The sequence below is a fragment of the Brassica rapa genome, chromosome A06, assembly GCF_000309985.2.
Source record: "Brassica rapa cultivar Chiifu-401-42 chromosome A06, CAAS_Brap_v3.01, whole genome shotgun sequence".
Lineage (NCBI taxonomy): Eukaryota > Viridiplantae > Streptophyta > Magnoliopsida > Brassicales > Brassicaceae > Brassica > Brassica rapa.
The window spans coordinates 10636627-10664155 of record NC_024800.2 but is presented as its reverse complement, the minus strand read 5'-3'; the positions used below and the strand labels follow the sequence as shown (position 1 = coordinate 10664155).

At 31.1% G+C, this 27529-nt stretch overlaps 3 protein-coding genes and 1 long non-coding RNA gene across 5 annotated transcripts in view; 2 read left to right on the top strand and 2 right to left on the bottom strand.

Moving 5' to 3' along the window:
• The window catches only part of LOC103873170 (E2F transcription factor-like E2FE), a 24389-nt gene extending 2624 nt beyond the window's left edge, over positions 1 to 21765 (top strand). The window contains exons 2-13 of the mRNA XM_018659929.2: positions 7586 to 7590; positions 19292 to 19539; positions 19619 to 19686; positions 19758 to 19810; positions 19882 to 19959; positions 20030 to 20083; positions 20169 to 20271; positions 20470 to 20537; positions 20620 to 20692; positions 20779 to 20840; positions 20944 to 21328; positions 21437 to 21765. Of these exons, the coding sequence (XP_018515445.2) occupies positions 7586 to 7590; positions 19292 to 19539; positions 19619 to 19686; positions 19758 to 19810; positions 19882 to 19959; positions 20030 to 20083; positions 20169 to 20271; positions 20470 to 20537; positions 20620 to 20692; positions 20779 to 20840; positions 20944 to 21328; positions 21437 to 21537 (1298 nt within the window). The 3' untranslated portion in view covers positions 21538 to 21765. The remainder of the gene's footprint in view (positions 1 to 7585; positions 7591 to 19291; positions 19540 to 19618; positions 19687 to 19757; positions 19811 to 19881; positions 19960 to 20029; positions 20084 to 20168; positions 20272 to 20469; positions 20538 to 20619; positions 20693 to 20778; positions 20841 to 20943; positions 21329 to 21436) is intronic.
• LOC103873171 lies at positions 2703 to 3831 on the top strand. The gene is made up of 3 exons (XM_009151595.3): positions 2703 to 2908; positions 3053 to 3141; positions 3461 to 3831. Exons 1-3 carry the CDS (start codon positions 2882 to 2884, stop codon positions 3609 to 3611), a joined length of 267 nt encoding a protein of 88 aa, XP_009149843.1. The 5' UTR covers positions 2703 to 2881; the 3' UTR covers positions 3612 to 3831.
• Positions 4075 to 6872, bottom strand: LOC103873172 (anaphase-promoting complex subunit 8). 2 transcript variants are annotated; one of them, XM_009151596.3, is made up of 4 exons: positions 6652 to 6872; positions 6032 to 6344; positions 4453 to 5703; positions 4075 to 4349 (listed from the first exon to the last, which is right to left on the bottom strand). In XM_009151596.3, the coding sequence occupies exons 1-4, from the start codon at positions 6735 to 6737 to the stop codon at positions 4260 to 4262; spliced, it is 1740 nt and encodes a 579-aa protein (XP_009149844.1). In that variant the 5' UTR covers positions 6738 to 6872; the 3' UTR covers positions 4075 to 4259. The 2 variants fall into 2 exon arrangements, with proteins under 2 accessions (XP_009149844.1, XP_033129893.1); XM_033274002.1 differs by lacking the exon at positions 6652 to 6872 and adding an exon at positions 6455 to 6519.
• Positions 21546 to 27529, bottom strand: LOC117126241. The gene is made up of 2 exons (XR_004448770.1): positions 22175 to 27529; positions 21546 to 22102 (listed from the first exon to the last, which is right to left on the bottom strand). It is a non-coding gene; the product is annotated as an uncharacterized LOC117126241 (long non-coding RNA).

Genomic DNA, 27529 nt, shown 5'->3' with positions numbered 1-27529 from the left:
ATACTATCAAATAAACAGAATTTTCAGGGATTGAGAAAATCGTACACAAACATAACTGCCAAAAATAACTCGATATATATATATATATATATATTTGTTTTTTTTTTCTGAGCAAACTCGCAAAAATGTTTCCAGTTAATAAAAGGGTTTTTAGTAATTAAACCCCTCAACTAAAGATGAATCGTAAAAAAAACCCTCAACTAAAAATCCTGTGAAATAAACCCTCAACTTTAGTTCCGTTAACATATGTTACCCTCCGTTTAAAAAACTGTGACGGAGGGTGACATATGTTAACGGTTTATAAGTTGAGGGTTTATAATGTTGAAAACTTAGTTGAGGGTTTTTTTTACGATTCAAAAATAGTTGAGGGGTTTTATCACTAAAAGTCATTAAAGGGTTTTTAAGTTATTTATTATTCATTTATACATTGTTTTAGATTGATTTGTAAGCCTTTAAAACTAATGTATATTATTAATACATTAATCTATTATAAAATTAATTTATACATTTTAAATTAATAATTTTCAACACGATTTACAACTTATTATAACTTCAAAATATTAAATTATTTGATATTTGGCAATAGTGATATAAAAAAAATTGTGTGTTTATATCGTCATTTTCAAATATCAAATAATTGAAAGTTTCTAAGTTATATTAAATCTTAAGTAGTGTTGAGGATAATTCATCCATGAAGTCAATCTTTTTATTTGGAGTATGACGTACTTTTTCTTATTTTCATGATTTTCGTCATCAGACTCATACTTTTCTATTTTTCTATATTGTTCTTGATTTATTGTATTACTTTATGTTTCAAATATATTATTGATCAAGAAAATAAAAATATAATGTAGTTATTCAGAAATCAATGATAATAAAAATAATCATGCATTATTTTGGAGGGGGGAGAAGTATGAACCGGATGACAGAAATCATGAAAAAAAGAAAAAGTGCGTCATACTCTAAATAGAAAGATTGACTTCATGGATGAATTATCTCGACACTACTTAAGACTTAATATAACTTAGAAACTTTTAATTATTTCATATTTGACAATGACGATATAAACACACAAATTTTTTTATATCACTATTTCCAAATATCAAATAATTTAATATTTCAAAGTTATAATAAGTTGTAAGTAGTGTTAAAAATTATTAATTTAAGATGTATAAATTAATATACAAATATATTAATGTATTAAAATTTATAAATTAGTTTTAAAGGCTTATAAATCTTAAAACAATGTATAAATGATAATAAATAATTTAATAATATTTAATGACTTTTAGTGATAAAACCCCTCAACTAAAGATGAATCGTGAAAAAAACCCTCAACTAAAAATCCAGTGAAATAAACCCTCAACTTATAAACCGTTAACATATGTCACCCTCCGTCACGGTTTTTTAAACGGAGGGTAACATATGTTAACGGAACTAAAGTTGAGGGTTTATTTCACAGGATTTTTAGTTGAGGGTTTTTTTTACGATTCATCTTTAGTTGAGGGGTTTAATTACTAAAAACCCTTAATAAAATAAGCAGAAGATAAGAGAATCTTACAAAAAATCGAATGAAAAGGTCAATTGAAAAGTGAGAGAGAAAGTGTCGTCGCCCCCGACGTCCGGTGGCGCGTCCGCGCGCGTGCCGGCGTCGGTGGCTCATTTTTTTCGGTCAAGTCAAGGATTTCCGCTGTGGTTTTCGATCTACCGACCCCCCCCCCCGACATGCTGACGGCTCTGGGTTAGGGTATCACGCCAAGAAGGGATCGGCTCGTACGGTCTTCCTGACGGCGGCGATGCTGTTTTCTCTGGAGTCGGGGTGAGGGGTGAAGAACGGTTAATCGAAGCGGCAGACGGCTCATGAGTTCAGTTTTAGATCCCGGGGAGTAGAGGCTCTCTCAGCTCTACGACCGTCGGCCTTTGTTTCTGGGAGACGGTGGCTCTGTTAGCACCGTCATCGCCGGCTCCTGCTTCCGGAAGGCGGTAACTCAGTTAGTATCGCTCTTCTCGGCTTTGGTTTTTTTTCTTGTCGTTTCAGTCTCTCTAGTTTTTCTCTGCTCTTCTTTCTCGGTGTAGTCGGAAAATCAAAGCTTCATATTTCTTCCGCCTCTTGATCTCTCACCTGAAACGACTCGGTATGTCGGGGGTGGTTGGTCAATGGTAGACGGTTCTGATGAGACTACGCAGATCGTGTTTGGTGAGTGTTTGGCCCGGTCGGCATGGGATACTGATGAGATTGCGATGGAATGATGCTCTCCGATGTTTGTCCCCATGCGACATGGCGTTTGTGCGGTGGCAAGTTGGGGTTTGGGCGGCGCCGTCGACGTTCGGTGAGGCGCGGTAATTAGGGTTCCCTACCCTAGGGTTTGGGTATGGGCTTAAGGCCCAGGTTGTTGGGGCTGAAGGCTTTTCTTCTTGGTTTTAGTTGGCCCGGTTCGTTTTGGGCCCGATTGTAGTTCGGTTATGTTTGGGCCTTGTCCTTTTTCAATGAAAATGAAAACATTATGACGGAAAAAAAAAAGAGAATCTTACAACTTGCCCATTTGGCATTTGCTGCAATTTGCCATCATTATAGGAGCGCGTCAAGAAACCGTACCTCGAAACACTAAAAGGACAGATGTCAATAATTCATTGGATTCAAGATGGACGCCACGCTGCCAATCAGAAAATAGTGTCGAATTTACAGAAAATAAAAGAAATAATTAATTAATTTGTTTCTTACAACACTCACCCGAAAGAAACGTAAAAAAAAAAAAAAAACTAATAAAGTCAAATAAAAGCCCTTGTGGGGTCTCGTCTCAACTCAACATTCATTCTCAGAGAGAAGCCGTCTTCCTCTTGTAAGCTCTCTCGATCGGACATCTTCTTATCTGCGATTCCAATGTCGAGCCGTTGGTTGAGACCCGAGGTACTCTTATCGATCTTTCATAATCTTTGTTTTTCTTATTTCCAAGTGTAATATAGCGTAGATCTGGATGATTAGAGTATTTCTTCTAAGATCTGATTGGCTAAAGGTTGAAAACGTGTTTTGTTGTTTCTCCTACCTATTCAGGTGTATCCGTTGTTCGCGGCTACGGGAGTTGCCGTGGGTATCTGCGCGTTTTCTTTGATCAGAAACATCACCGGCAATCCTGAAGTCAGGTTTGTCTTGTCTCCCCCCTTTTGTGTCTTAGGTCCGACCAACATATTTGTCTCTCCCTCTTGTTGTGTGTGAATCCGCATAATGATATCCTTCAATCTGAAAACGATGTCGTTTAAAAAAAAAAAAATACTCAGCCCAAGTTCTATGATACATGGAGGAGTTTGCTAAGACTTTTGATTGGGAACCAGTCATTTAATTCGGTGTTATATATTATGCTGCTTATGTGATAGAGAAGAGAGCAAACTAGAAAAATTCAAAGCAGAGATGTTGTATTGGTGTTCTAAAGTTGTCTTCTTTCTTGTGAATTTTAACAACCAGATGTACCAAGGAGAATAGGGCTGCTGGGATTTTGGATAACCATGCAGAGGGAGAGAAGTACAAGGAGAACTTCCTGAGGAAGTACGTTCGCAACAAGCACCCTGAGATCATGCCTGGCATCAACAAATTCTTCACTGATCCTAAATACTGAACGACCCCCTGCACTCTTTTGCTGTTATATTGTTTTCTCGAATTGAATCTCTTCCCTATGATATACAAACCCTCATTTGTCAATTTCACATTGTGATGCATCCTACCGCTGATGTGAACTTCTTATGCTACTGGTGTCACTTTTTAAGCAGATAATAAGAAAACTACTTATGTATGAAGTTCCTGTTTGGAAACACAATTGCAATATTTATTTGACAGAATCTCGACTTTTCACAATATTGATAACTGGAACTTTTTCATGATTTTCACTTTTCGTTCCAATCTTAGCCCATCTTTTGATTCAAATTATTTGGAGACGAACGAGGACTCTTTCTCACTCCTAGCTTCTTGTATGTCATGGACACTATTTGAATGTACAAATAAATGCACATAGAGCAGAGAGAGGTCAAATTGTTGATAAAGAAAATAAGAATAGGCTGGGTATCGAATCTCTAAACCAAGGATCACGGAACAACCATCTGGAATCTATTATTATCTGGAACTTAGATTATAAATAAGCAGATTCTGCTGTTACAAAAGAGATGCATAGATAACCAAAAGATTAAAAAATTCTTAGTGTACCTGATGCAAGACATTCTCTCTCACTCTCTCTCTCTCAAAGAGCTTTCGAGTATTGGGTACAATACAACTAAAGAGGAAAATGCTCCATATCCATCGAAGGAAAACCTGTTTTCTCCATTCTGATCCCTCTCAGTAAGCTCTTTGCCTTCTCCTTCTCCTGAAAAAACATGAATGCAATCTCGTCACACTATGTGTAATCATAACAGGATACACCATCCTTGTAAACTAAAGTGTTAACAGTTGAGAGCAAACAAACTTACAGGGCCACTGTAATCGAGAATACGGGTGCAATACACTTCTGCCTCTTCAAACTTTTTGTGAGTTTTGAAATGCGTAGCAAGGAAAACCAAGGCCTCTAACATGTTTGGTCCTTCTAACCCTTCACTATCCATTCTCTCCACATCCTTCTCGAAGTAAACCGCAGCTTCTTCGTCTCGTCCAAGCTTCTGATGAAGCTTCGCCAGCTGGTTAAGAGCTATACCTTCCGTGTCAGTACAGCTCACAGCTCTTTTGTAGCACTTGATGGCTTCTTCAAGCATGTAAATCTGCTCGGTTTGGTAGCATTTCGCCATGGCTATCCACAACCGAGAGTCGTTTGGAAGAAAGAATATGGATTTGCGGAAATAGTGAAGCGCATAGAAAGGCATCCCCATCATCTCATACGCTTGTCCTAACCCATACCAAGCTCGGTAATCACACGGGTTTATATCAACAGCTCGTCGATATGCATCGATGGCAGCAGGAGTGTTCTTCATCTCAACATATTCATGGCCCATAAGAGTCCACGCGGACAAGTACTTCTTGTTCAGCTTCAAAGCTCTCCGGAAGTACATCACTGCTTTCTCATGCTGACCCTTTAAACTGTAGTAATTGCCGATGATGCAGCAAGACTCAGGTCTGTACTTATCAGTCAAAAACACCTTGTGAGCAAGGTAACTCAGCGCAGCACATGCTTCTTTTGCATACAGAACATTGGAATACAAGTCCATATCTTCCACACGATAAGGATCGTTTCTCAGAAGGTCTTCAAACATGATCTCAACCTGGTCAAACTCCCGAAGACTGTACTGAGCTTTTGCAGTTTGAGCTTGGATGTAATTGCTAAAACTGAAAATGCCTTGCAGATATTCGTACTTGGCCAAGGACTCAGTGTGCATTCTGAGCTCTTGATAAGCACTGGCAAGAAAAAACTCCTTCATCCAGTGGTTGCTTAGATTGAGGCTGTTCAAGATTTCGATGGAAGTACAGAGAGACTGAAGCTCTGACCAGGCATTCCAGTTCCACGGATAGCTGTTCACAGACTCAACGAGGCTGGCACGAGCAAGGGTTTCGTTTCCTTTTTCTTTAAGAACCACACCATACAAGTACAATCCAAAAGAATCAATTGCTCCGGTCCTCTTCAGGGCCGATAGTTCCCTCTCCAAAGATACCAGTTCACGGTTTATGGCATCACTCTTACCCAAGGAGCCTTCAAGTTCTATCATTTCCTCCTCTTTCCGTTTTTCTCCAGCCTTTCATGGAATAAACCATAACAAAGTGAATGCCATGTGATACAGTACTATTGGTTTTAGTGAAGATAGTAGTGAGTAAAATAAATCAAGAAACATTTGCAATTTGAAGGCTTTATACATGATCTTTACTGAAGCAAGTTGCATACCCTAAGACTCTTGTATTCATATGAATTATTTGTGACTACTTTAATCACTGGAAGTTTATAAGCAGCCTTACAAGGTCAAGACCAAAAGAAACTTGACAGAACATTGCAGCCACCTTCTAAAAAAATCATTCCATCATTCTATTTTAATATATCATAGAGAAGCTCTAGCTAAAAAAACATACCAGATAAAGAGAATAGCAGCGCAAGAAAACTGACTTCTTGCTCATTTGATCACGAAGAACATGGGAAGCCCTTCTGTACTCTCGACAGTTGAAGTAAGACTTGGCCAAATGGTAAAGGTCACCATCAATAACTTCATCTTCTTCCGGGAGAGGAGTAGCCGCTTGAGAGAAGCCAACGGAAGGTTGTGGGGTTGAGATAGATTCGTTAGTGCTAAACCTTCTACGGATGCTAGAGCTTCCTCGCTGGAACCTCGTGTTCGAAGGTGTGAAATTAGAAGGGTCTTGCTCTATCCCCACAAGCTGCTCTCCTGCCCTTCAATTGCGAAACAAGGCAAGAAGATGTCAAAGGATGTTGAAGTGACTAGAATTAACATGTGAGTATTAAAAAAAATTGAAACTTTAACTCAATTGAACAAAAATTACAATCTTTCATCAAACATTCGAAAAGTGTCGAAGAGCTCACACACTCCCATTTAGACAACAGCTAATCAAATTCAGCAATTCTGCCACGTGGGCATTGGAATCAGATCGTTTACAGCTAGCCCAGATTCCGATAACGGAGACTGAAGAAATTCAATTTTGGATGGGAGAGAATAAGATTAGGGTTTTAAGGAAGGAACCATTTTGCGGCGGAGTGTAAGCAACGTTCGCTGAGCTGTCCAATAGCCGCACGGATCTCGTTGCGGCAACTCTCTTTGGAGACCATGGCAGAAGAAGCTGCTGCTCTGCTTAAGTTAAAAGGCGTTGGACAAAAAATATCGATGAAAATTCTGTTATTCGTCGTCGCTGAGATTTCTGAAGATCCAAAAGGTCTGAAGATCTCTCTCCCTCCATCCAATCATTTTGAAATTAACGAAAAAAACACGTGTTTCTTGGGCTCGTTGATTGTGCATGATCAACTTTGGGCTTTAGAATAGGCCCATGAAACAAAAATAAGAAATGAGTTTTTTTTTATTAATAAAATTACTTTTTTATACATGGTTAAATGTGATTTCAGCGTATATTTAATTTATTTATTTGATTCACAATTCTGTCGTATTGCATTAGCTTTTAGTTTGGTACAACTGCATCAATGGAAATGTAAAAAAAAAACATACTTCAATTATTTTAAAACCAATGTTGAAACCATATGTTATCCGTCTTATGATTTATAAAAACTAATTCAAATAACTTGTTATTCTGTTACACAAATTTATTAATAAATTTGACTTTATAATGGATTTTAGTGGATTTATACATATTTATGTGTTGAAAATGTAAAGATACTTAAATAATGATACCATTATCACATTTTTCAAGTTAATAATTAATTAAGCTCAAAGAAATCCAACTTTTAATCAACTAAACCTTTTATATTTGCTTATGATGCTTCAATTTTTCATAAGATAATCAATTTGTAAGTGACACTAGTTTATTTTAGCAGTAAATCAATTATAAAGAAATTTTGAGAATCAAAAATATAAGCAACAACTATTATAATTAAAAGAATAATTTGAAGAAATATATGCACAAACACATAGCATATAAAAATATTAATCAAACACACTATATAAAATAGAGTAACAACAACAAATATTTTCTTCACTTTATACATCCTCAAACTATAAAGATCCGATCTTTCAGCTATAGAAAGGAGGTAAAACTGTAATGGAAGCAAAAACTTCACATCTCTCTCTCGAGGAATCACGCCGAAGCATGGCGCCGGCGACGGAAAGGAACGAAGCGCACACTAGCGAAAGTAATAGCTTTTTCTCATGGGTTTTGTTCACTTTCTCTAGACTCTCTCATTCACTCTCTGCTTTGTTTTTTGAACTAATAAAGATTTAACATTTTTATCATGACTTTTGTCAACAATCAACATAATGCAAAAGAAGACACTGAACCGATAGATACTCTCATCATGCCTGATGGAATCTCAGCTTCTGTTAAGCACCATGAAGTCTCCAGTGTCCTTAGAGCTACACCAAATCCAGCATGATTTGTTTTGGTACTAGTGCATGATGGAATTAGAGAAGGATCAACTTTTCAAGACACGTATGTGGAGATTTTGGTTTTTCTTTTCAAGTAGCATTCCAAAATACAACATTTGGATGAGGTAGCCAAAACTCAAGGAGCAGACAAGTCTACTCAACTTCAGTTCATGCCACAAAAGTGGTAACTCTATGGAAAGATTGTGATCATCAGGTCTATTACCCAGGTCCGTCTCAAACAAAAAATGGGCTCTGTGCTGAAAATTTTGAGGCCCATTTCTTCATACAATTTTTTTTTTTTAAAATATGGCGGGCCCTAAACTAAGCTGAAAAAGTCAAAAAAAAGAAATGGGCCCTGTGCAAATGCATCTCTAGCACTGGGCCAGAGCCGGGCCTGCTATTACCTCAAATCCAATTGAGTTGTTGTCTCCAGGGCCGAATCAAGGTTGGTTAGTATGGGGACATGTGTACCCACAATAATTTGGGTACTAGATTTTGATCCGCGCTTTCAAAGCGCGGGTTTATTATTATTTTTTTTAATTGACAAATATTTAGTAAATGTCATATTTTCATATATTTGTGTTTTATTTTATAAAAGACTTAAATTTTTTATCTTTATTTATCGTATTTTATTTTAAATGACTACTAGGTGACCGGCCCGCACCCTGTGCGGACATAACAAAATTCAAAATACAGAATAAATAGTGTATAGTTTTAGAAGTAACGGATTTTACATTTTAATACCACCGTCTTTGCGAGAAATCATCAGTCATGGAGAAAAGCTGGTACTCAATATTTGACATGGACGAGGGGGAACAAAGTAACTTCAGTATCAAGAGGCAGTTATTGTGTATATGTATAATTGCAACGTCCCAAAATAATTTGTGTGTTTAAAAAGAAAATTTCATGAGGGATTTTATATTGTAATAAGGTAAGTCATTACAAACGAATTAAGAATTTAGAAACATTAAGGTAAATTGGCATTTATAATTTCAATAAATGTGATAATAACTTGGGCAAGAAATGTTTAAAATAAATAAGGTAACTTACATTTAAACTATTCATAAGTTACTTTGCAACTTGCACATGTCAAATCAGAAAACGACATGTGCAATAGGAAAAGAGCTGAAGAAAAAAAAATGATGATATAGCTCACCTTTCTAAAGAATATATAGAACCTCTTATTATAATTTAAAACATATGACAAACCAGTATAAATAATTTTATAAATTTATTTATAATTTAATAAATGATTTATAAAGCATGCATGGAATTTATTAAACATTAATAGTTATTATGATATTTTATATACAAATATAAGGCTTTCTATATGTATATAAAATCATTATATCAATTCAAATAAACATTTTTGTTTCTTATTTTATGTAATTTATAAATATATAAAAAATTTGATCACATTATTACTCTTTCATAGTTTCAACAATTAGTTACCATAAATAAGTATTTCTAAAATTATGTAGATTATTTGGAAAGTGGTAATTGAATTATCCTTTCCTTTTAGATATAATTATAATAAATAAAATCTTCAAATCATCGGCCAATCAAATTATAACAATTTGAAGAGTTCATTTATGATCGACACGTAATAAAAAAATCACTTATATGACTTCTCAATCAATATGTAGTAGGTTTATATTTTTATAAATAATTTATAACATTTTATAAATTATTTTAAAATTCTGATAAATTTATTCTTTAAACAACGATAAATAATTTAAAAATATAATTAATAAACATGTTTGGATTTTGTTATATTTAAAATCGTTATTATAAAACTATATCCGAATATAATTCATCAAGTAGAGTATAAAACTATTATAGTTATCTTATATAAACTTTCGTTCATAATATTTTATAGTTTATAAATATTGAAAGTAATAAATAAAACATTATTAATCTTTCTGTAATTTAGAGAATTAGTTTCCATAAATTGTTATTTGTAATATTCTTTAGATTATATGACACGTGGTGTTAAATGATTTTGGACTTACCTTAAATTTGTAGATCTAAATTAAATAAATAAAAATTAAGAACAATCGACCAATCAAATTATACCAATTTCTTGAAACTTCACCTATGAGCGACACGCCACCAGAAATCACTAAAGTGACTTCTCTTTCAAAATATGGAATAGTGCAAAGTTTTAGAAGTAACAGATTTTATATTATCTTTAATTAGAATTGTATTGTATATGTGTTGTAATTCTTTATTTTAGGTGAATAATATTATTTTTACATAAATAATATCGAAACATTTATGTAGACATATTAAAAGAAAATATAATAAAATTGAAAATATTATCCATAAATAATATAAATTATGAAGTACAATCCTCGATAAAGAAAACAAAATCCATTAGAAACCTGCAAAAAGGTTTTTAAATTTTGTAAGCAATTGGACGGGTTAACATTATTTGATAGATTTATAAGTTTCTAAATTTTATTGAACAGAAAATAATATTAAATTGACATACCGTCATCGAAATAGTCAAAATACTTGATTCGTAAGCTGTGAAGGTATACCGCACACCCGTAAAATAGTCAAAATATTAAATTGAAATAGTCAAAATATTAAATTGACATACCGTGCATCTGCAAAATACTTCTCCGGAACTTCACTCGGAAATTCATCAGCTGTTCCAACAAAATTTGTTTGAAAGAAGCCAATTTTGTACGGATGTGCGGTTGTCAGATAATCAACAATAGCATCATACAATTTGAATAACTGGACGACCTTCGCATCGCCCTCGGTTAGTTTCCCTTCAAATTGTTTGATGAGTTGTTCACCAACTGAAGCATGAATTCTTGTCCTCTACACGAAGATGAGATAAAGTTATATAAACTAGATTGAGAACAAAAGACTAAAGACGATTATGAGTTGTAAAAAATATAGTAATCTACTTAGTTCTTTATCAACGAAAACCATTTCGATGGTGTTTCCGGAATCTTTATTGTAATTTCTCCACAAGTGAAGAATTCTAACCTCAATACGTCATGTATCTTTACATAGTTTTAATTGCCTGATAAAAAACACTCGGTTTTTGGGAGCTTGAACTATTGCCATACTGTTATTAAAAATTTGATATCTTCACAACACTGTATTGTATTGTATGTAAGACCTTGGGAGTATCTTTATATATAGTCGACTTTTAATAATAAATGACGTTTGAATATTTATTTCCCGCAATAAATATTGAAATAGATTGAAAAAAAATATCAACTTTACTTTGTCATAAGCTGGTTTGCATTTAATATATATAAGAACTTGCGCAAGTAATGCATATTTAAAACAAAGTAAGTCATTAAAAATGAATTAACAATTTAGAAAGATTTAAAAGTCGAATTAATGTGATACTAACTTGCGCAAGAAATGCTTATTCTCAATAAGACAACTTTATATTGTCGACCTTTCAAAAATAAATGACGTTGCTATAATTAGTTTTCACAATAAATATTGAAATAGATTAAAGAAAGTTATCCCCCTATTAACTATTTCACCGGGAATTTTATATTTTAATAAGGTAAGTCATTACAAACGAATTAAAAATTTAGAAACATTAAGGTAAATTGGTATTTAAAATTTTAATAAATGTGATAATAACTTGGGCAAGAAATGTTTAAAATAAATAAGGTAACTTATATTTAAACTATTCATAAGTTATTTGTCAACTTGCGCAAGAAAAAAAATTATTCATAAGTTACTTTGCAAAATAAATAAGGTAACTTACATTTAAACTATTCATAAGTTATTTTAAAATTCTGATGAATTTATTCTTTAAACAACGATAAATAATTTAAAAATAATATTAATAAACATGTTTGTATTTTGTTATATTTAAAATAGTTATTATATAATTTTATTCGAATACAATTCATCAAGTAGAATATAAAACTATTATAATTATCTTATATAAAATTTCGTTCATTATATTTTATAGTTTATAAATATTGAAAGTGATAAATAAAATATTATTAATCTTTCTATAATTTCGAGAATTAGTGTCCATAAATTGTTATTTGTAATATTCTTTAGATTATATGGTAATTGGTGTTAAATGATTTTAGACTTACCTTAAATATTTAGATCTAAATTAAATAAATAAAAATTAAAAACAATCGACCAATCAAATTATAACAATTAAATTGAAACTTCACCTATGAGCGACACGTCACCATAAATCACTAAAGTGACTTCTCTTTTAATATACAGGGGGATTTATGTTTTAAAAATTAAACTTTATTTTTTTAATGAATTAAGTTGGTATAACTCTGATAAATTAATTTTATTATGTGGTTAATATTTTAATAAAAAAAATTATATACTTTTAATAAAGATTTATACTTTTCAATGCAAAATTTAATTTTCGTATGAATGCTTAAATTATATTAAGAAAAGAAAAAAAAATAATTAAAAATAGTTGAAAAAAATTATTTGAACTTGGACTCAATGGTCCAAAGAAAAAAATGTGAGAATTGGATCTAATTTCTTAGTCGGCCCAAATCGCCCAAAAGAGATCTAATGTGGGCTTGATCCGAAAAAATGACTCAAAATAAATGTGTATTAATATTACTTGATTGCTCTTAATGAAACATGCAATGTTAGTAAAGAAAATAGCAGGTTAAGGTAAAAAGGACAATAGGATCATGTTTTAATAGTATAGATTCAAAATTTTGTATAAGGAATTTAATTATTCTTTTTCAATGTGGCAACTAAATTTACTCTGTGCACCATATCAATCCACGATTCATTCTATACAAGATATGAGCCTGTTGCGTTGCAACGAGTTTGTTTGATATTTTAATTTAATAAAAATATGAAATAATAAATTATTTTATTATAGATTTATGATTGTTTTTTGCATATGTTGTTTGAAATTATTTTATAACTAAAACTCGTTTTCACATATAAGTTTAAGTTAATATTTGTATTTTATAATCATGGTGCATAAATGAATTGTTATAAACTTTGTACATAGGATTAGAGAAAATATTATACCTAAACGTTTAAACTGAACACCACCTGAAATAAGAAATTGAATGAAAAGTAAAAAGTAAAAAGAAATGAAAGTCAACTACACCAATCGAGTGAACGACAATATTATAATTTAATGTTTTATTAAATAAGTCTTTAAAGTTTTATTTTGCTAGGATTTTTTAAAAAAGGAAAAAATTCTATTTTATAAATCTCTTTTTTATTTACAATTAAAGATAAAAAATAATATTAAATACTCTTTACAATTTTGCTTAAGATTTTAGAAAAGAAAAATTACAGTCATATAACCAATTACGATTATCTTCTCTTTAAAATTTCAGAAAAAAATTGCTATCAAAAAATTATTTTAGTTATTAATATATAATTTTAAAAATTACTGTTTTTACAATTCGTATTAACACCAATTTTACATTTTTTGGTTAATTAAATAATTTTTAGTATCATGTTCGTCATCAAATAATCTCTTAAAAATATTATCAAATAAAATTTTACAATTCTCTTTTGGTTATGACTTAAAAATATGATACAAAATTCTTTTTTTTAGGATTTTCTTATAAAAAATAAAAACAACTATCAAATATTCTTTTACATGATATTATAAAAGGAAATTAATATTATATAATTTTTTACAATTATATTTTGTCTAGGATTTAGAAAATAAAATATCTATCAAATAATTATTTCCATTTAATATTATTTTTTTTTAAGTTGGGAAAATTACATGTTTACCAATTTCATGGTACCATTTTTCATTTTTACCACCACTAAGGAGACATTTTCAAAAATACCTTCTTCATTAAGTGGCAAAAGACTCTTATGTTTTTGTTATTTATGTATATAATAAATCATTATTTAAATAATAAAAAAATAGAAAAAAATAAAGAATTAAAACGATAAAAAAGTAAAAAAAATAAATTATGTTTTCGAATTATACTTTTTCAAATTCAACCTTTTTTATAAAAAAAAGTTTTTTGAAATTTTTTGAAATTTTTTTTTTCAAATTTCTTTTTGAAAAACGAAAATTATGTTTGAAACTATTTTTTTTAAATTTTTTAAGTATTTATTTATATATTTATTAAAATCCTAAATTTCGCATTCCAAAAACCCTACCACACCCCTAAATTCTAAACCCTAAGTTTAGATTAGTTAACCCTAACGGTATAATTGTCTTTTACCCTTCGTTAAAAGTGAGGGTAAAAGTGGTTAGTGTAAACATGAAATGTGGTACTATGAATGTGCTATTTGTGGCAATTTCTCTTTTAAGTTTCCATTTTCGAAATTCGTATTTTCAATATCATTAATATTTTTCCTATTTTCCTTGTTAATTAAATAATTGTTACAATCATTTTTATAATTAATTTTTAAGCAAAAATTACTATTAAATAAAATTTTACAATTCTCTCTCGTCAGGATGTAAAAAAAATTCAAATAATTGTTACTATCATGGTTAAGATTAGAATTTTTTTTATTTTTTTATAAATCTCTTTTATTTAAGATTTTAGAAAAAGATGAAGTTATTTCACATAATGACAGTTTTTATTGACACATTCACAATCTAATTTTTTTAGTTAACACATGTCACAATCATATCATTTGAATATTTGAAGTTAATTTTATTTTATATTTTTTTAACACAAAATTATTAAAAAGTAAAGTTAGTTAATTATAATAAAAATAAGATTACTTTTACATTTTTGTTTTAGTTAGACTTTTAAAAGGGAAACTAATTATTTGATAATTTGTTTTTCTTTTATATTTTTATACAACTATTTTATTTTTAATAGAAAAAATTCTGTTAAATTATTTATATATTTTGTCTTATACATACAAACACATTTCACAATATTATCAAATAATCTTTTGCAGTTATATTTTGATTAGGATTTTAAAAAAGGAAAATTACTATTAAATAATATTTATAATTACTTTTTTAATAAAATTCGTTTTTGTTAGTATATTAGTATATATATATTTAACTATGAGATAGATTAACACATGTTACAATCTTAAATTTTTAAAAAATCTTATTTGGTGAAGATTGAAAAATGAAAAATTATTTCACAAATCTATTTTATTTAGGATTTTAGGAAACAAAAGTTATTTTCACATAATGGCACATTTTTATTGACACATTAACAATATAATTTTTTTATAGGTACATGTAACAATCATATCGAGTGAAATATTTGAAGTTATTTTGGTTTATAATTTTGTAAACACAAAATTACCTATGAAAAAGGAAATTTAGTAATTTATAAGAAAAATAATATTTCTTTTACAATTTTATTTTTTTAGACTTTTAAAAAAGGAAACTTATTTATTTTATAATTGTTTTCTTTAATATTTTTCATTAAAAGTTTTCTTGTATTAGTAGGATACTATAATTCTTCATAGTTTAATTTTTTTATAAAATAAATTTATTTTTAATAAAATTTTCTGTTTAACAATTATATTTTGTCTTATACGTACAAACAAATATTTATCATATTCACACATACTCATATACGATAACACATCGTAATTTAAAAAAAAATAGCGTTAGCATCATAAAATGTAATAAGATGATAAGAAAAATTGAGTTGTATCAAAAAATTAAAAGAAAATACTTAGGTAATATTTTTCTCGTAAATAATATTTTATTGTTTGAAAATAATATGTGGAAGCTAAAACCTAAATATAGTTGTGAAATATTTGTAGCTATTTTTTTTGTTTATAAATTATTAACATACAATTATCTATAAAAAGGAAAGTTTGTTATTTATAGTAAAATAATAGTAATACTTTTAAAATTTTCTTTTGTTTTGGTTTTGAAAAAAAAAAATATTACTTATTTTTTAGTTAGTTTTACTTTATGATTTTTATTAAATAATTTCTTGTACTTGTAGGATTTTATAATTCGTTTTTTTTTCTAGATTTGTTTTAATTAATATTTTTCTCTTACAGTTTTCTTTCTTTATTATCTTTAAAAACGAAATTTATATTTTTTTTCAAACAAAAAAATTACTTTCAAATAGATTTTTACAATTATTTACTTTTTTAGGATTTAAAAAGATAAAAATTACTATCTAATAATTTTAACAATATATAACTATAAAAGACTATATAATAGCAATATAATAGTAATACTTTTGCAATTTTCTTTTGTTTAGGCTTTAAAAAAGGAAATATTACTTATTTTATATTTAGTTTTACTTTTTGATTTTTATTAAATAATATCCTGTACTTGTAGGAATTTATAATTATTTTTTTTTAGATTTTTTTAGTTAATATTTATCTTTTGCAATTTTCTTTCTTTATTATCTTTAAAAACGAAAAAATTATATTTTTTAGACAATAAATTACTTTCAACCAACTTTTTACAATTATTTACTTGTTTAGGATTAAAAAATATAAAAATTACTATCCAATGATTTTAACAATATGTAATTGTAAAAGATTATGTAATAGAAATTGTTCTTTTCCAAAATTTTAAAAAGAATCGCAAAAATATATTTTTGTAATAATAACTTTTATTTTCTAAATCTCTTTTAAATCCTAAGAAAAAATCGTATTTTTAACACTTGTCGCAATCTTTAAAAAAATTATTGACGCATGTGGCGATCATGTTAATTAGCAACTTTGAAGAACCAAGCTTTATATAATAAAATATTTTTTTTGTTTTAAATGTTCTTACCATTTATGCACCATGTTACGAAATTTCCTGGATTCCCCCCTTGTTGTTTCCATCTAATCCAAAATGAAGTATGATATGAAGTAATGAACAAAAAAAAAATGTTACTCCATTTGTAGAGTAATATTTTTGTTTCCTTATTACTCTATTTCCCACTCTATTTTGGAATAAAATATGGAGTGAAGTTAGAGATGCTCTTAATAACTATAGTAGACCCTGTTTAATAAGTTAAAGACGTTAGAGGAAAAAAAAGGAATTGATGAAAATCTATAATTCCTCGTCGCGGAGATCTCTGAAACATCTCTCCCAAGACCGTCCAACAGCACGCACAAGTGGAGCGGTTGAACAGGGCCCGAAATATAAAAATAAAAAGCCTAAGAATTTTTTAAAATATATAGATAAATTATGGTAAATTTTTAGATATAATGCTAAATTTAGAACTTATAATTAAAAAAAAAATCAGACAAAGTTATTAAATTTTAAAATTACTTGATAAATTCTACGATTAATAATTTTTTTTAACAAGGTCTAAAATTAGTTCGGCCCTGATCTCTCCCTCCATCCAATCATTTTTAAATTAGAGAGAAAAACACTTGTTTCTTGGGCTTGTTGATTGTGCATTATCAACTTTCGGCTTTAAAACAGGTCTGTGAAACAAAAACAGGAAATAATAATTTTTAAATTGTGATTTTTTACATGATTAATCAGTGATTTCAATCTTTATTTATTTGATATATCCACAATTTTGTCGTATTGCATTAGATTTTAGTTTGGTACCATTGCATTAATGAAAATGTATAAAAATAGATGTAGAAACCTAAAAATCTTAAATTTAGCTAAATAACAACAAAGCAAACAATTCATTAGTCAATCATTACATATTTAGAATGATGGTTACTAATCAGATATATTCTGGAATTTTGTGAAAGTAGACAAACCCATTACTCCCTTTGTACATAAATGTATGATGTTTAAGATTACTCACACATATTAAAAAACAATAACTATATTTTTGAATTATTGTTGTTTGGTTTTATCAATAAAGTTTCACTATTTATAATTTTACTTTTTAATTTATGTTTTATTTTTAAAGACGAATGCTTAACTATATACTAAAACATTAATATTTTATATACGAGATAAAAAGTAGAACAACATACATTTTTGGGGGGTTACATATACTATCTCCAATGATGTCGTCAGATACACTTACATTTTTGTCGCCGTGAATGATCCAAAGTTGATCAGAGAAGATGAATAATTTTTGTTTATTGTGTTTTATTCTATTATATGCATATATAATAGAAATGTAGAACAATATATATTATGGTTGTTCTATTCATATTATGTAATGTGATATATTTTGTTAAATTACTATTTTATCATGTTCAATTCTATTTGATGATTACTAAAGAATATTATATTTTGTTCGTAATTTTCTTAGTTTTAAGTATCGTTACAATTTTTTGAACATGTACAAATCGTACTATAACCTATATTGTATAATTTAATATTACATAATTTAATTTAATATTATATAATATTATGCACTTTAAATTTTTTTTGATATTTGGGTTTAAGATTTATATTTGGGTTAAGGTTTAGTGTTTATGATTTAGTATTCAAAAGGTGAAGGGATATGGTTGAGATCAGCATTAGCTTATTCCATGTAATCATAATTTTATAATTTTACTAATATATACTATGCTATTTAGTTTGTTCCATCTTATTTTGATTTAGGATTTATATTTAGGTTTTATGGTTTATATTTGGGTTTATGATTTACTGATTAAGGTTTATGGTTTAGTATTTAGGAGTTGGGGTGGAGTTGGGTTTAGGGTTTAGTATATAGCGGTTGGGGTAATGTTTAGCATTAGAGTATGTGGGTAAAATTATAAACCTATACTATTTCGACGATATGGAATATAACACTTAATGTATATGTATGTATATGGTCAATAAACATGTGATGTAGATGATTGTTTTCTTTTTCCTTTCAAAATAATTTTTAACCACACTTATCATATATTGCAGGACAACATACATCTTTACCGGATAATGGTAAAAAAAAATATAATCGGATAAATTAAGATGTAAATGTTTGTTTTTCATTATATTAAAATCATTGTCATTTACTTAATTTCCATTTTAACATTTACTATTCAGCAAATAAGTTTTTTTTTTCTAAAAAATGGCCATTCAATAAAAAGCAACTATAATCACGCCAATCTAATTTTAGAAAATATGTGCATTTAAACCGACCGAATCTCATATTAACTACTCGCGTAAAACTTTATAAATCCCAAAAGATTTAATTTTCCAAAGTCAAATATTAAAACAAAAATCCAAATCTAAACAATCACACTGTAAAAATTCAAATCAACTTACAACTTAAAAAAAAAAATCAATAAAAATAGTTTAAATTAGTAAATTTCAAATGTACTTCTAGGTACGTATATGTGCGTTAATCAGAACCGTAAATATTGTTGAAACAAAATTTTCCAAACCGGAAAAAATAAATAAAAAACCGATAATACCGACCGGAACCGACCACGGAACCGTAACGGGGGGAACAGCTTTACAAGATTTGAGGGGGAGAGGAAGGAGAGAGGAAGGAGGACCCAAAAACGAACGAAATTCAAATTGGCGCTCAAGTTTTCAAGTTTCAACGTATCTTCCCCCCAATTTATTTCGAATCTATTTTCCTTAAATCCCTCCTTACCCATCCTCCTCTCCGTCCCAACAATGTCAGATCTGCCGCCGGAAAACCCCAATCTGCCGCTCACTTCATCGTCTTCCTCTTTGCACCATTCCTACAGCCGGAAGCAGAAATCTCTGGGCCTTCTTTGCACCAAGTCAGTTCCTTTCTCCTCTACTCCCCCTTTCTCTCTAATGTTTGCGTCTTTGATTATCAGTCGCCTTCCTCCTCCACAGTTTCTTAGCTCTCTACAATCGACATGGAATCGAAACCATTGGGCTTGATGACGCCGCCTCCAAATTAGGTTTTTCTCCTCACCCTGTTTCAGATTTTATTTCATTTCTGGCTTGGGTCTGAGTTTGATTGTGTCTCCAGGAGTTGAGAGACGGAGAATCTACGATATTGTTAACGTTCTGGAGAGTGTAGGGGTGAGATTTGTTTCATTCTTCACTTTTTTTCATTTTTCTTTATGTTGATTGAGTCTTGATGAAACTTTTAGGTTTTAACAAAAAGAGCGAAGAATCAGTATACGTGGAAAGGATTTTCTGCGATTCCGGCAGCGTTGAAGGAGCTACAAGTGTGTTTCTTTTCTTTACAGAATGTGTTATAGACTTCAAATTCTCATAGGTAGTGTGTTCCTGATGCAGGAAGAAGGTGCTAAGGACACTTTCCACCGTTTTTATACCAACGAGAATGTCAAAGTATGTGGATTTCGATTGAGTCTTGACTCTTGAAGTTGTTGTCTTGCTTCTTATGCTGTAAGGGCCTATGCTATATTAATTTCAGGTATCTGATGATGAAGATGATGAGGAAGAGTCTTCTTCTCAGCCTCTTTCTAGTAGCCAGACTGATACCTCCAAACCTGGCTCTCTTGATCCCTCTAAAATAGGTACTTTTGTGTATGTCTCTAGGTTTGGTTCCGTTGCAAAGTAGACTCAGTGAATTACCAAGTTCTAGGCTAGATTGATCCATCTTATTAAAATTAATGGAAGTAGCACTGGACCACCTTAGGCCAAAGAAAAGATAAGATTCATTAGATATAATGTGGATTCTCTGACGTCTCACGTTGGTTGGTTATGTGTGGCAGATAATCGACGAGAGAAATCTTTAGGACTGCTTACTCAGAACTTTATCAAGCTCTTTGTTTGCTCTGAAGTAAGTGACAAGCTAGAGATTCGATTTTACGAACTAAGAGTTTTTTTCATTATGTTACTTATACATTTGGTTGAATCTTTAGGCTAGGATCATCTCCCTTGACGAGGCTGCAAAATTACTACTTGGAGATGCCCACAATACATCAATAATGAGAAGTAATCATCTTTATCTTTTGACCTTTTGACTCTTTTGTTTATTCTGCATACTCTCTTGTTGACACATTGATATCTTCTTGTGGCAGCAAAAGTGAGGCGGCTTTATGATATTGCGAATGTCTTGTCATCAATGAATCTCATTGAGAAGGTAACCAAAACTAATACTTAGCTGGCTGCAGTATTTCATGAACCATCAATGATTTATTGATGTTAAATTAGTCTTTACTATATGTTCTCTCTGGTGATGACAGACTCACACCTTAGATTCTAGAAAACCAGCTTTCAAATGGTTAGGATACAATGGTGAGCCTACTTTCACACTCAGCAGCGATTTGATGCAAGCCGAATCAACGAAGAGAGTTTTTGGAACTGATCTCACTAACGTCAGTGTCAAGAGAAGCAGAACCCATGAAAATGCTACCGAGAGGAGGATAAAGATGAAACAACACGCAATAGCAGATAGTTCTTATAATCAAAGCTCTGATGATGCTCATGAATCAAGACGCTACAAGTTTGGTCTTTTTGCACCAGCCGCTGGTGGTACATATCCAGCTGCTCGTTTGGAGGACAACTCCAAGAGAGCTTTTGATGTTGAGAATCTAGTTTCGGATTATCGTCCTACTTACCAAAATCAAGGTAATATATATATATATATATATAGCACTCATATCCATTTGATGTTTGAGAAGATTTTGCTATCAAAACAAACATATTAAAAAGTTGTTTTCTGAATAAAAATTTCAGTTTTGAAAGACCTCTTTGCGCATTACATGGACGCTTGGAAGTCATGGTACAGCGAAGTCACGCAGAAGAATCCATTACCAGATACATCAAAACGCCATTAGAGATATTCTTAATCTTCTCTTACTAGTGAACATTTCGTTTTGACCAATGTGGGTTTAGTTTCTCCACACAAATTTTAACGGCAGGAATCCGACATTTTAAGATGCAGACTGCACCATCTCTGTGCTTTCACTGTAGGCTGTTTAGAAATCATCTTTTGCTTGATTCCAATGCCAGTTGTATGTAACTTATATATAATCCCCATCTTTTATTTTTAAAGAATCTCAAAAGTGAAAACCTAGGTTCTATACGGATCTCTTTGTTTTATATTATTGTACACTCATTAGTATCACTATCACTGTATCAGGAAGTATAGTGCTCATCTCAGAGATAGGAAGGAGCTTTCTACCATCCCCATGGTTCATCAGAGATATATCGAGTCACCTGCTTCACACTCAAGTACTGAGTCACAGGCATAAAATGTAGTGTACATGTATTATTGGAGCTTCTTGATATGGGTATGTAGATAAATCTAAACTCACTGGGAGTCATTTGCCATCTGAATGGCTTCATCCTGGGTGGAGAAAGTTTTGACACGCAGAACAGGACCAAAGACTTCGTCTAATACTGCGAAAATCAATAAAACACTTGCAAGTGATTACAGGCTCTAGATAGGATTAGTCTAGAATTGTCATGTACCTCAGGACGAGCTCCTCCGCAGAGGACAGTTGCACCTTCCTTTCCTAGCGTTTGAGACAAATTTCAGTACTCTCTCTCTCCTACTGCACAAGTTTAAGATGTAAGACTTAACTAAAAGTCCTCTGTGGTGATGTGTTCGTAAGAAGGTTTTGGGGGGAATGAGGGGTTAATTCTTGAGAATATCAAATTCTGTCTAGCAATTTTAGTTCTTTGCTGACTATAGCCCTTCTTCGAAAGGATCTGAAATCTTAATGTTTTTTGTCCATTTTACAAGCTTGTCCAATATTTCATCAAAATAACATTACTACAAGTATAGTGAAGCTTCTCTATCCTAGTTTAATTTATAACAAATAACATAGTGGCTTTATTAAAGCAGCCATGGGTAGATGAGCAGTTGTGTTTAAGGATATCTATCACAGTTCGATGAAATATTGTAACCAGAGACTATTGCAGATTAGATGCCCAGCTTACATGCACGAGAAGTCGAGATGGCGCACTACAAATGACCATTCGTACAGAAACAACCAAACACAGTCCATTCCACAGCTGTTAGAACAAAGATGTGGTCACTAACTAAACCAATAGTTAGGAGTCCTTATAGCATGGTTTGTTTAAGGATCCAAAAGTACCCTCCTCTGTCAATTTTAACATCATCAAAAAAAATGACAGGGCTTTTCCCCCCAAGCTGAAACAGGCTGTGGAATTAAAAGGAACAAGATTCATACACAGAGCCCAGCTCAATAAACAAAACCAAGATCGACACATGTCCCAAAAGAAACAATGATAGCAACCATTGGAGAAGAGAGCACCGATTTTCAAACTGCGAATAAAAACAAGTCAAGAAAGTTTGTTTGTGAATTTCAAGAAACTCATATCCAAAAGACCAAAGAACCAGTTTGGTGAAACCTCAAAGCTCACGTAGCTATAAACATGTATGGACGAAAATTTCGCAGGCTCTTAAAACAAAAAAGTAGTCTGTCATACTCTTAATGAATCTAATATGCTCTTCATTGAATTGATACTCCTTCTTAATGCGGTTAAAGTCAATTGTACCCTAATTTCATCTAACCAATAAAGTATTTTCGTCTTATTTATATCTCTCGTCCCTCTTCTTCCATCTCCTCTCCGATTCGACTTGTTATTTCTCTTTCTTTCCGAATACCATTGTTGCGGACGTGCTTTTACATTTGATTCATTTCGTACCCAACACTACATAAGCAATTTTTGACGAATTATAAGTGTACATTCATACCCGGAACTAAATTAAGCACTACATATGTACCCAACATATAACAAACATGTGTGTGTAAACAAAGAACAATCAAGCAGATACAACATAACCTATATATATGTAATATATGCTACTATTCTAACTATATATACTATATGATCAAAAGATATTGTCACAGTAACTATGCAAAATATTCAAGCACCAGAACCAGACTATACTATGTTACAAAATAATAACAAATACTGTAAACAAAATATATTTCAACTAAATCATAAAATAATATATATAAAACAGAATACAAACAAATCATAGTTTTAGATATACATATTTTTAAGCCGAGCACAAATCGGTTCTTATCGGGTCGGGTCTATTCGAGTAATTTATTTTTGGGTCCGGTTCTATTCGGGTCGGTTCTTTTTGGTTCCGGTTCTTTCGGATAAAAGAAATTTGTACCCAAAAGGTACTTGTAAATTTTCGGTTCGGGTTCAGATCGTGTATTTTTAGGTTGGTTCCGGTACGGGTTTTCGTGTCCAGGTTAAAATGCCAGGCCTAATTGTACGTTTCAACTAATACAATTTGTTTTACCAAGTTATACAAAGTTATATCATTTATGTTGGATAGGAATTGAATCAATTGAAAAACATATAGTGCTTACTATAAAATGTTTTTCACGTGCCCATGGTTTATGACAACATTGTTGTGTGATTCCCTACATATAAATGTGCTATCGCCTTTGTGCGGCATATCTTATTTATCATTGTGTTACTAGTGTAATGGTTATTAATAGAATGTGTAAGTTAAATGTTATGATTTGTGTGGTTATGTACATGGCAGTAGTTGAATGGCATCCGCATAGACTATTAATCTATGAAAGGTGTGTAGTATGGTCATATTGCATTTGTAGTATATATTTATGTGTTTGTTCTGACTTCTGAGCTGACACATTGGATTTGTGTTATCTTGTTGGTGTTTGATTCCCTCGACCGAAATGTGCAATCTGCTTAGTGAGTCAAAGCTTATTTCTAAAAGTTTAAATTGGCTGTGGAAGGTATCTAGAATTCAGAAGTGGAAGGGTAGAGTTGAGTGGTTTGGGTCATGGAAGAAACGAGGGACTATACGCTCTCAGTTATGTTTGCACATCAAAACTATTTAAAAAATAATTTACTAGTAATTTTTTGATGTATAATTTGTTCTAGATGATAACAAGATATAAATAACAACAATAATAATATTTTTAAAAATTATTAAAATATTAGGTAAAACAAATATATCTTAATTTAAATTTAACTAAGACATTTAAATGTAGTAAAAAGAACCCATATCAATAAATAATTTTATTTTATAACAATAGTCACCAAATAGAACTAATAATTAAAATAATAGAAAAATTGTTAAGATAATTACCTAGATAAACGTAGCTATTATGAAATGAATTTAGAAATTTTTTTTTGTTAAAATATACTTAAAATGAACGTGGGTTTTTTAGTTGAAAACCAAAAGAAAATACTAACTCAAATCTTAACACATGTAGTATTTTGTTGATGCTGAGTTTTTTTTTGAATAAAATATTAAATTTGATTGAAAAGAAAATAAACTTGTTTACAGCAAAAGCTACTTTGGTTATAATTTTTTTTAACAACAAAAGATTAGGAAACTATGTTCTCACTGCTACGAGCCAGTCTTGAAAAGCATTGTCTAGTCTCTTGTCTTGTGTCCGAATGGAAGTAGTTATATTCTTGACTTGTCTGTCAATTATCCGAAATATAGTCTCCGGTGGTCGTGGTTTCTCTCCATGCTTTCGAAAATTTCGTTCCCGCCATATCATGTAAAGCGTGGTCTGAAATACGTAACGTGCAAGGAACATCTGGGTTCGAGAAAGCTGAGACTGCGACATGAAAAGGATGATACTACTCCACTCTTCTGTGTAATGATTACCCAAGAGCTCACACATTAGTCTTCTCCAGAGAGATGAACTGTAAGTGCATCGGAAAAAGAGATGATCTCGAGTTTCATGTTGATGTTGACATAGCACACAGCCCCCATCAAGCCATGAACAGAACCGGAATTTTGGTGTCGCGTGTCTGAACAATAGGCTCTTGCGCCAAGACACCTTGTCTGATGTGATTCCCGAGTGATGAACTGGCTTTTGTAGACATCTTGTTTTCCCCGCCAGAGCACAACATCCTCTGCATCACAGCTAGGCAATGATATGAGATGGTGCTCCACATTAATGAGACCCTCTGAGCGATGATTTCATCGCCTTCTTTTTGTCCTGGCTGTATGGACAGTATCATTAGTTACATTTATCAATTTTACTAAAAGCAGAGGCGTGCCTACAGTGTATTGAAAAATACATTTGTCTTAGGCCCCCGAATAATATTACGTTTTCTAGGGTTCCAAAATTTTAAATAATTTCTAGTTTAGTTGCTTAAAATTATTTCTAAAAAAAAATTTCCACGAGAATCGAATAACTCAATTTCTAAATCCATTTTTTTTTCTTATAGGACATAACATAGCATATTTACGTAATAAATTTATTCTTGTAAGTGCTAAACTTATGTATTCGCGAATGTGATATATCGTATTAGAAAATTGTTTTTTTAATAACTGTATATAAATTTATTTTTAATACTTGCCTTAGGCCCCTAAAACCCTTTGCACGACACTGACTAAAAGGGTAACTCAAAATTGTAACTCAAATATAACATATCATAATTCAAATAGCAACTCAAAATTCTAAAATTAATTCATGATTGGTAACATTTTTTGAATTATCCTTCTAACTCTTATTCATGATAACTCAGTCGCCAATCAAACAAAAAAAAAGTTACTTTTGGAGGTGGGAAGTCTCCCAGCCGATAACTTGTGGAGGAAACCAAGTTTTGGTCGACGGCTATGGGATGCATTTACCTCAGTCTTGGCAGCGAACATCTCCATCAATAATCTAGACGAGATGGACATTATCTGCTGACTTTCTGTGAGTTCAGTTCGAGCAGGTGAGAATCGATCGCCACTGACGGATTGTCGTCCGAAAACATCAGGTGCAAGGGAAAACTCGGCAATGGTCCTCAGATTGCCATCAAACGATTTTGGAGACTTTCATGGCCTGATCCTCTAGAATTCACCTTCCGTCTTTTCTCCACCATTTTGAAGGTTTTTGCCTACTTTAACCAAACATTGAAATGTGTGCTTCTAACTTGTGAGTTGTGACATATGTGGTGGAGTATCAGTATGAAGCACAAGGTGTTCGGAGATTGAATGAAGAGTGAGCATATGGCGAATTTGATTGGTTGTTGTTCTGATGAATATGAGAGACTTATTGATTCTGAGTATATGTATGCCTACTGCAACTTTTTCAAAGCATCTCTTTCCCTTTTTTATACATTTTCTCACTGATATATTGATGGATGATGTAGTTGTAGCTTAAGAAGATTGTAACTAAGTTTCAGGGGAAAAAAAAGAGACCAATGAAATGGGAAGCTAGGTTAAAAATTGCACTTCACACAGCAAAAGCCTTGGCGTATTGTATGACAAAGGAATAAACTTATACATCTTAATCCCTACAGGATTTTGTTTGATAAGGTACCTCCATTTTCTTTTTATTTTCCTTATATGAAGTACACCAATAATTTTTTAAAAAAATTCCAAATTGCTTGATGACAGGCAGGCAGCAGGCAATTCTAAACTTTCTTGATTAACATCTCATGAATAATAGCCACCAAAGGAAGAATCATAGTGTACCAACTTAGTTTTTGCTCCTCCTGAATATTTACGCTAGGATGTTTCTTAAAATCATTCGAGAAATAAGTTGGTTCATATAATTATATAATACGTTTTTATTAAACTAACCATAAATTTATTATTAATGGTTTTTATTATTTTATTCAATAAATGTGACAAAATTGCCCAATGTGGCTAAAATATATATGTCAATTAACGATTTTGAATAATAAAGATTTGATAACAATTAGTGTATCTTCTATCATATTTGTTTAATTTTAAACTATTAAAATTAATTAAACAACCACATTAACCATATAATAAAAAATTAGATTTTTTCTTTATATGTTACATTTTGAACTAAAAAAACAACTACAAATTACTAAAATATTTAAAAGTCTCAC

Excerpts from the sequence above, each read along its gene's own strand:
- LOC103873171 (XM_009151595.3), top strand. The coding sequence starts at position 2,882 with ATGTCGAGCCGTTGGTTGAGACCCGAG. Across the intron at positions 2,909-3,052 it reads GCCGTTGGTTGAGACCCGAG|GTGTATCCGTTGTTCGCGGC; the intron begins GTACTCTTATCG and ends CTACCTATTCAG. Across the intron at positions 3,142-3,460 it reads ACCGGCAATCCTGAAGTCAG|ATGTACCAAGGAGAATAGGG; the intron begins GTTTGTCTTGTC and ends TTTAACAACCAG.
- LOC103873172 (XM_009151596.3), bottom strand. The coding sequence starts at position 6,737 with ATGGTCTCCAAAGAGAGTTGCCGCAACGAGATCCGTGCGGCTATTGGA. Across the intron at positions 5,704-6,031 it reads GCTGCTATTCTCTTTATCTG|GCTGGAGAAAAACGGAAAGA; the intron begins GTATGTTTTTTT and ends ATTCCATGAAAG. Across the intron at positions 4,350-4,452 it reads TTCTCGATTACAGTGGCCCT|GAGAAGGAGAAGGCAAAGAG; the intron begins GTAAGTTTGTTT and ends ATGTTTTTTCAG.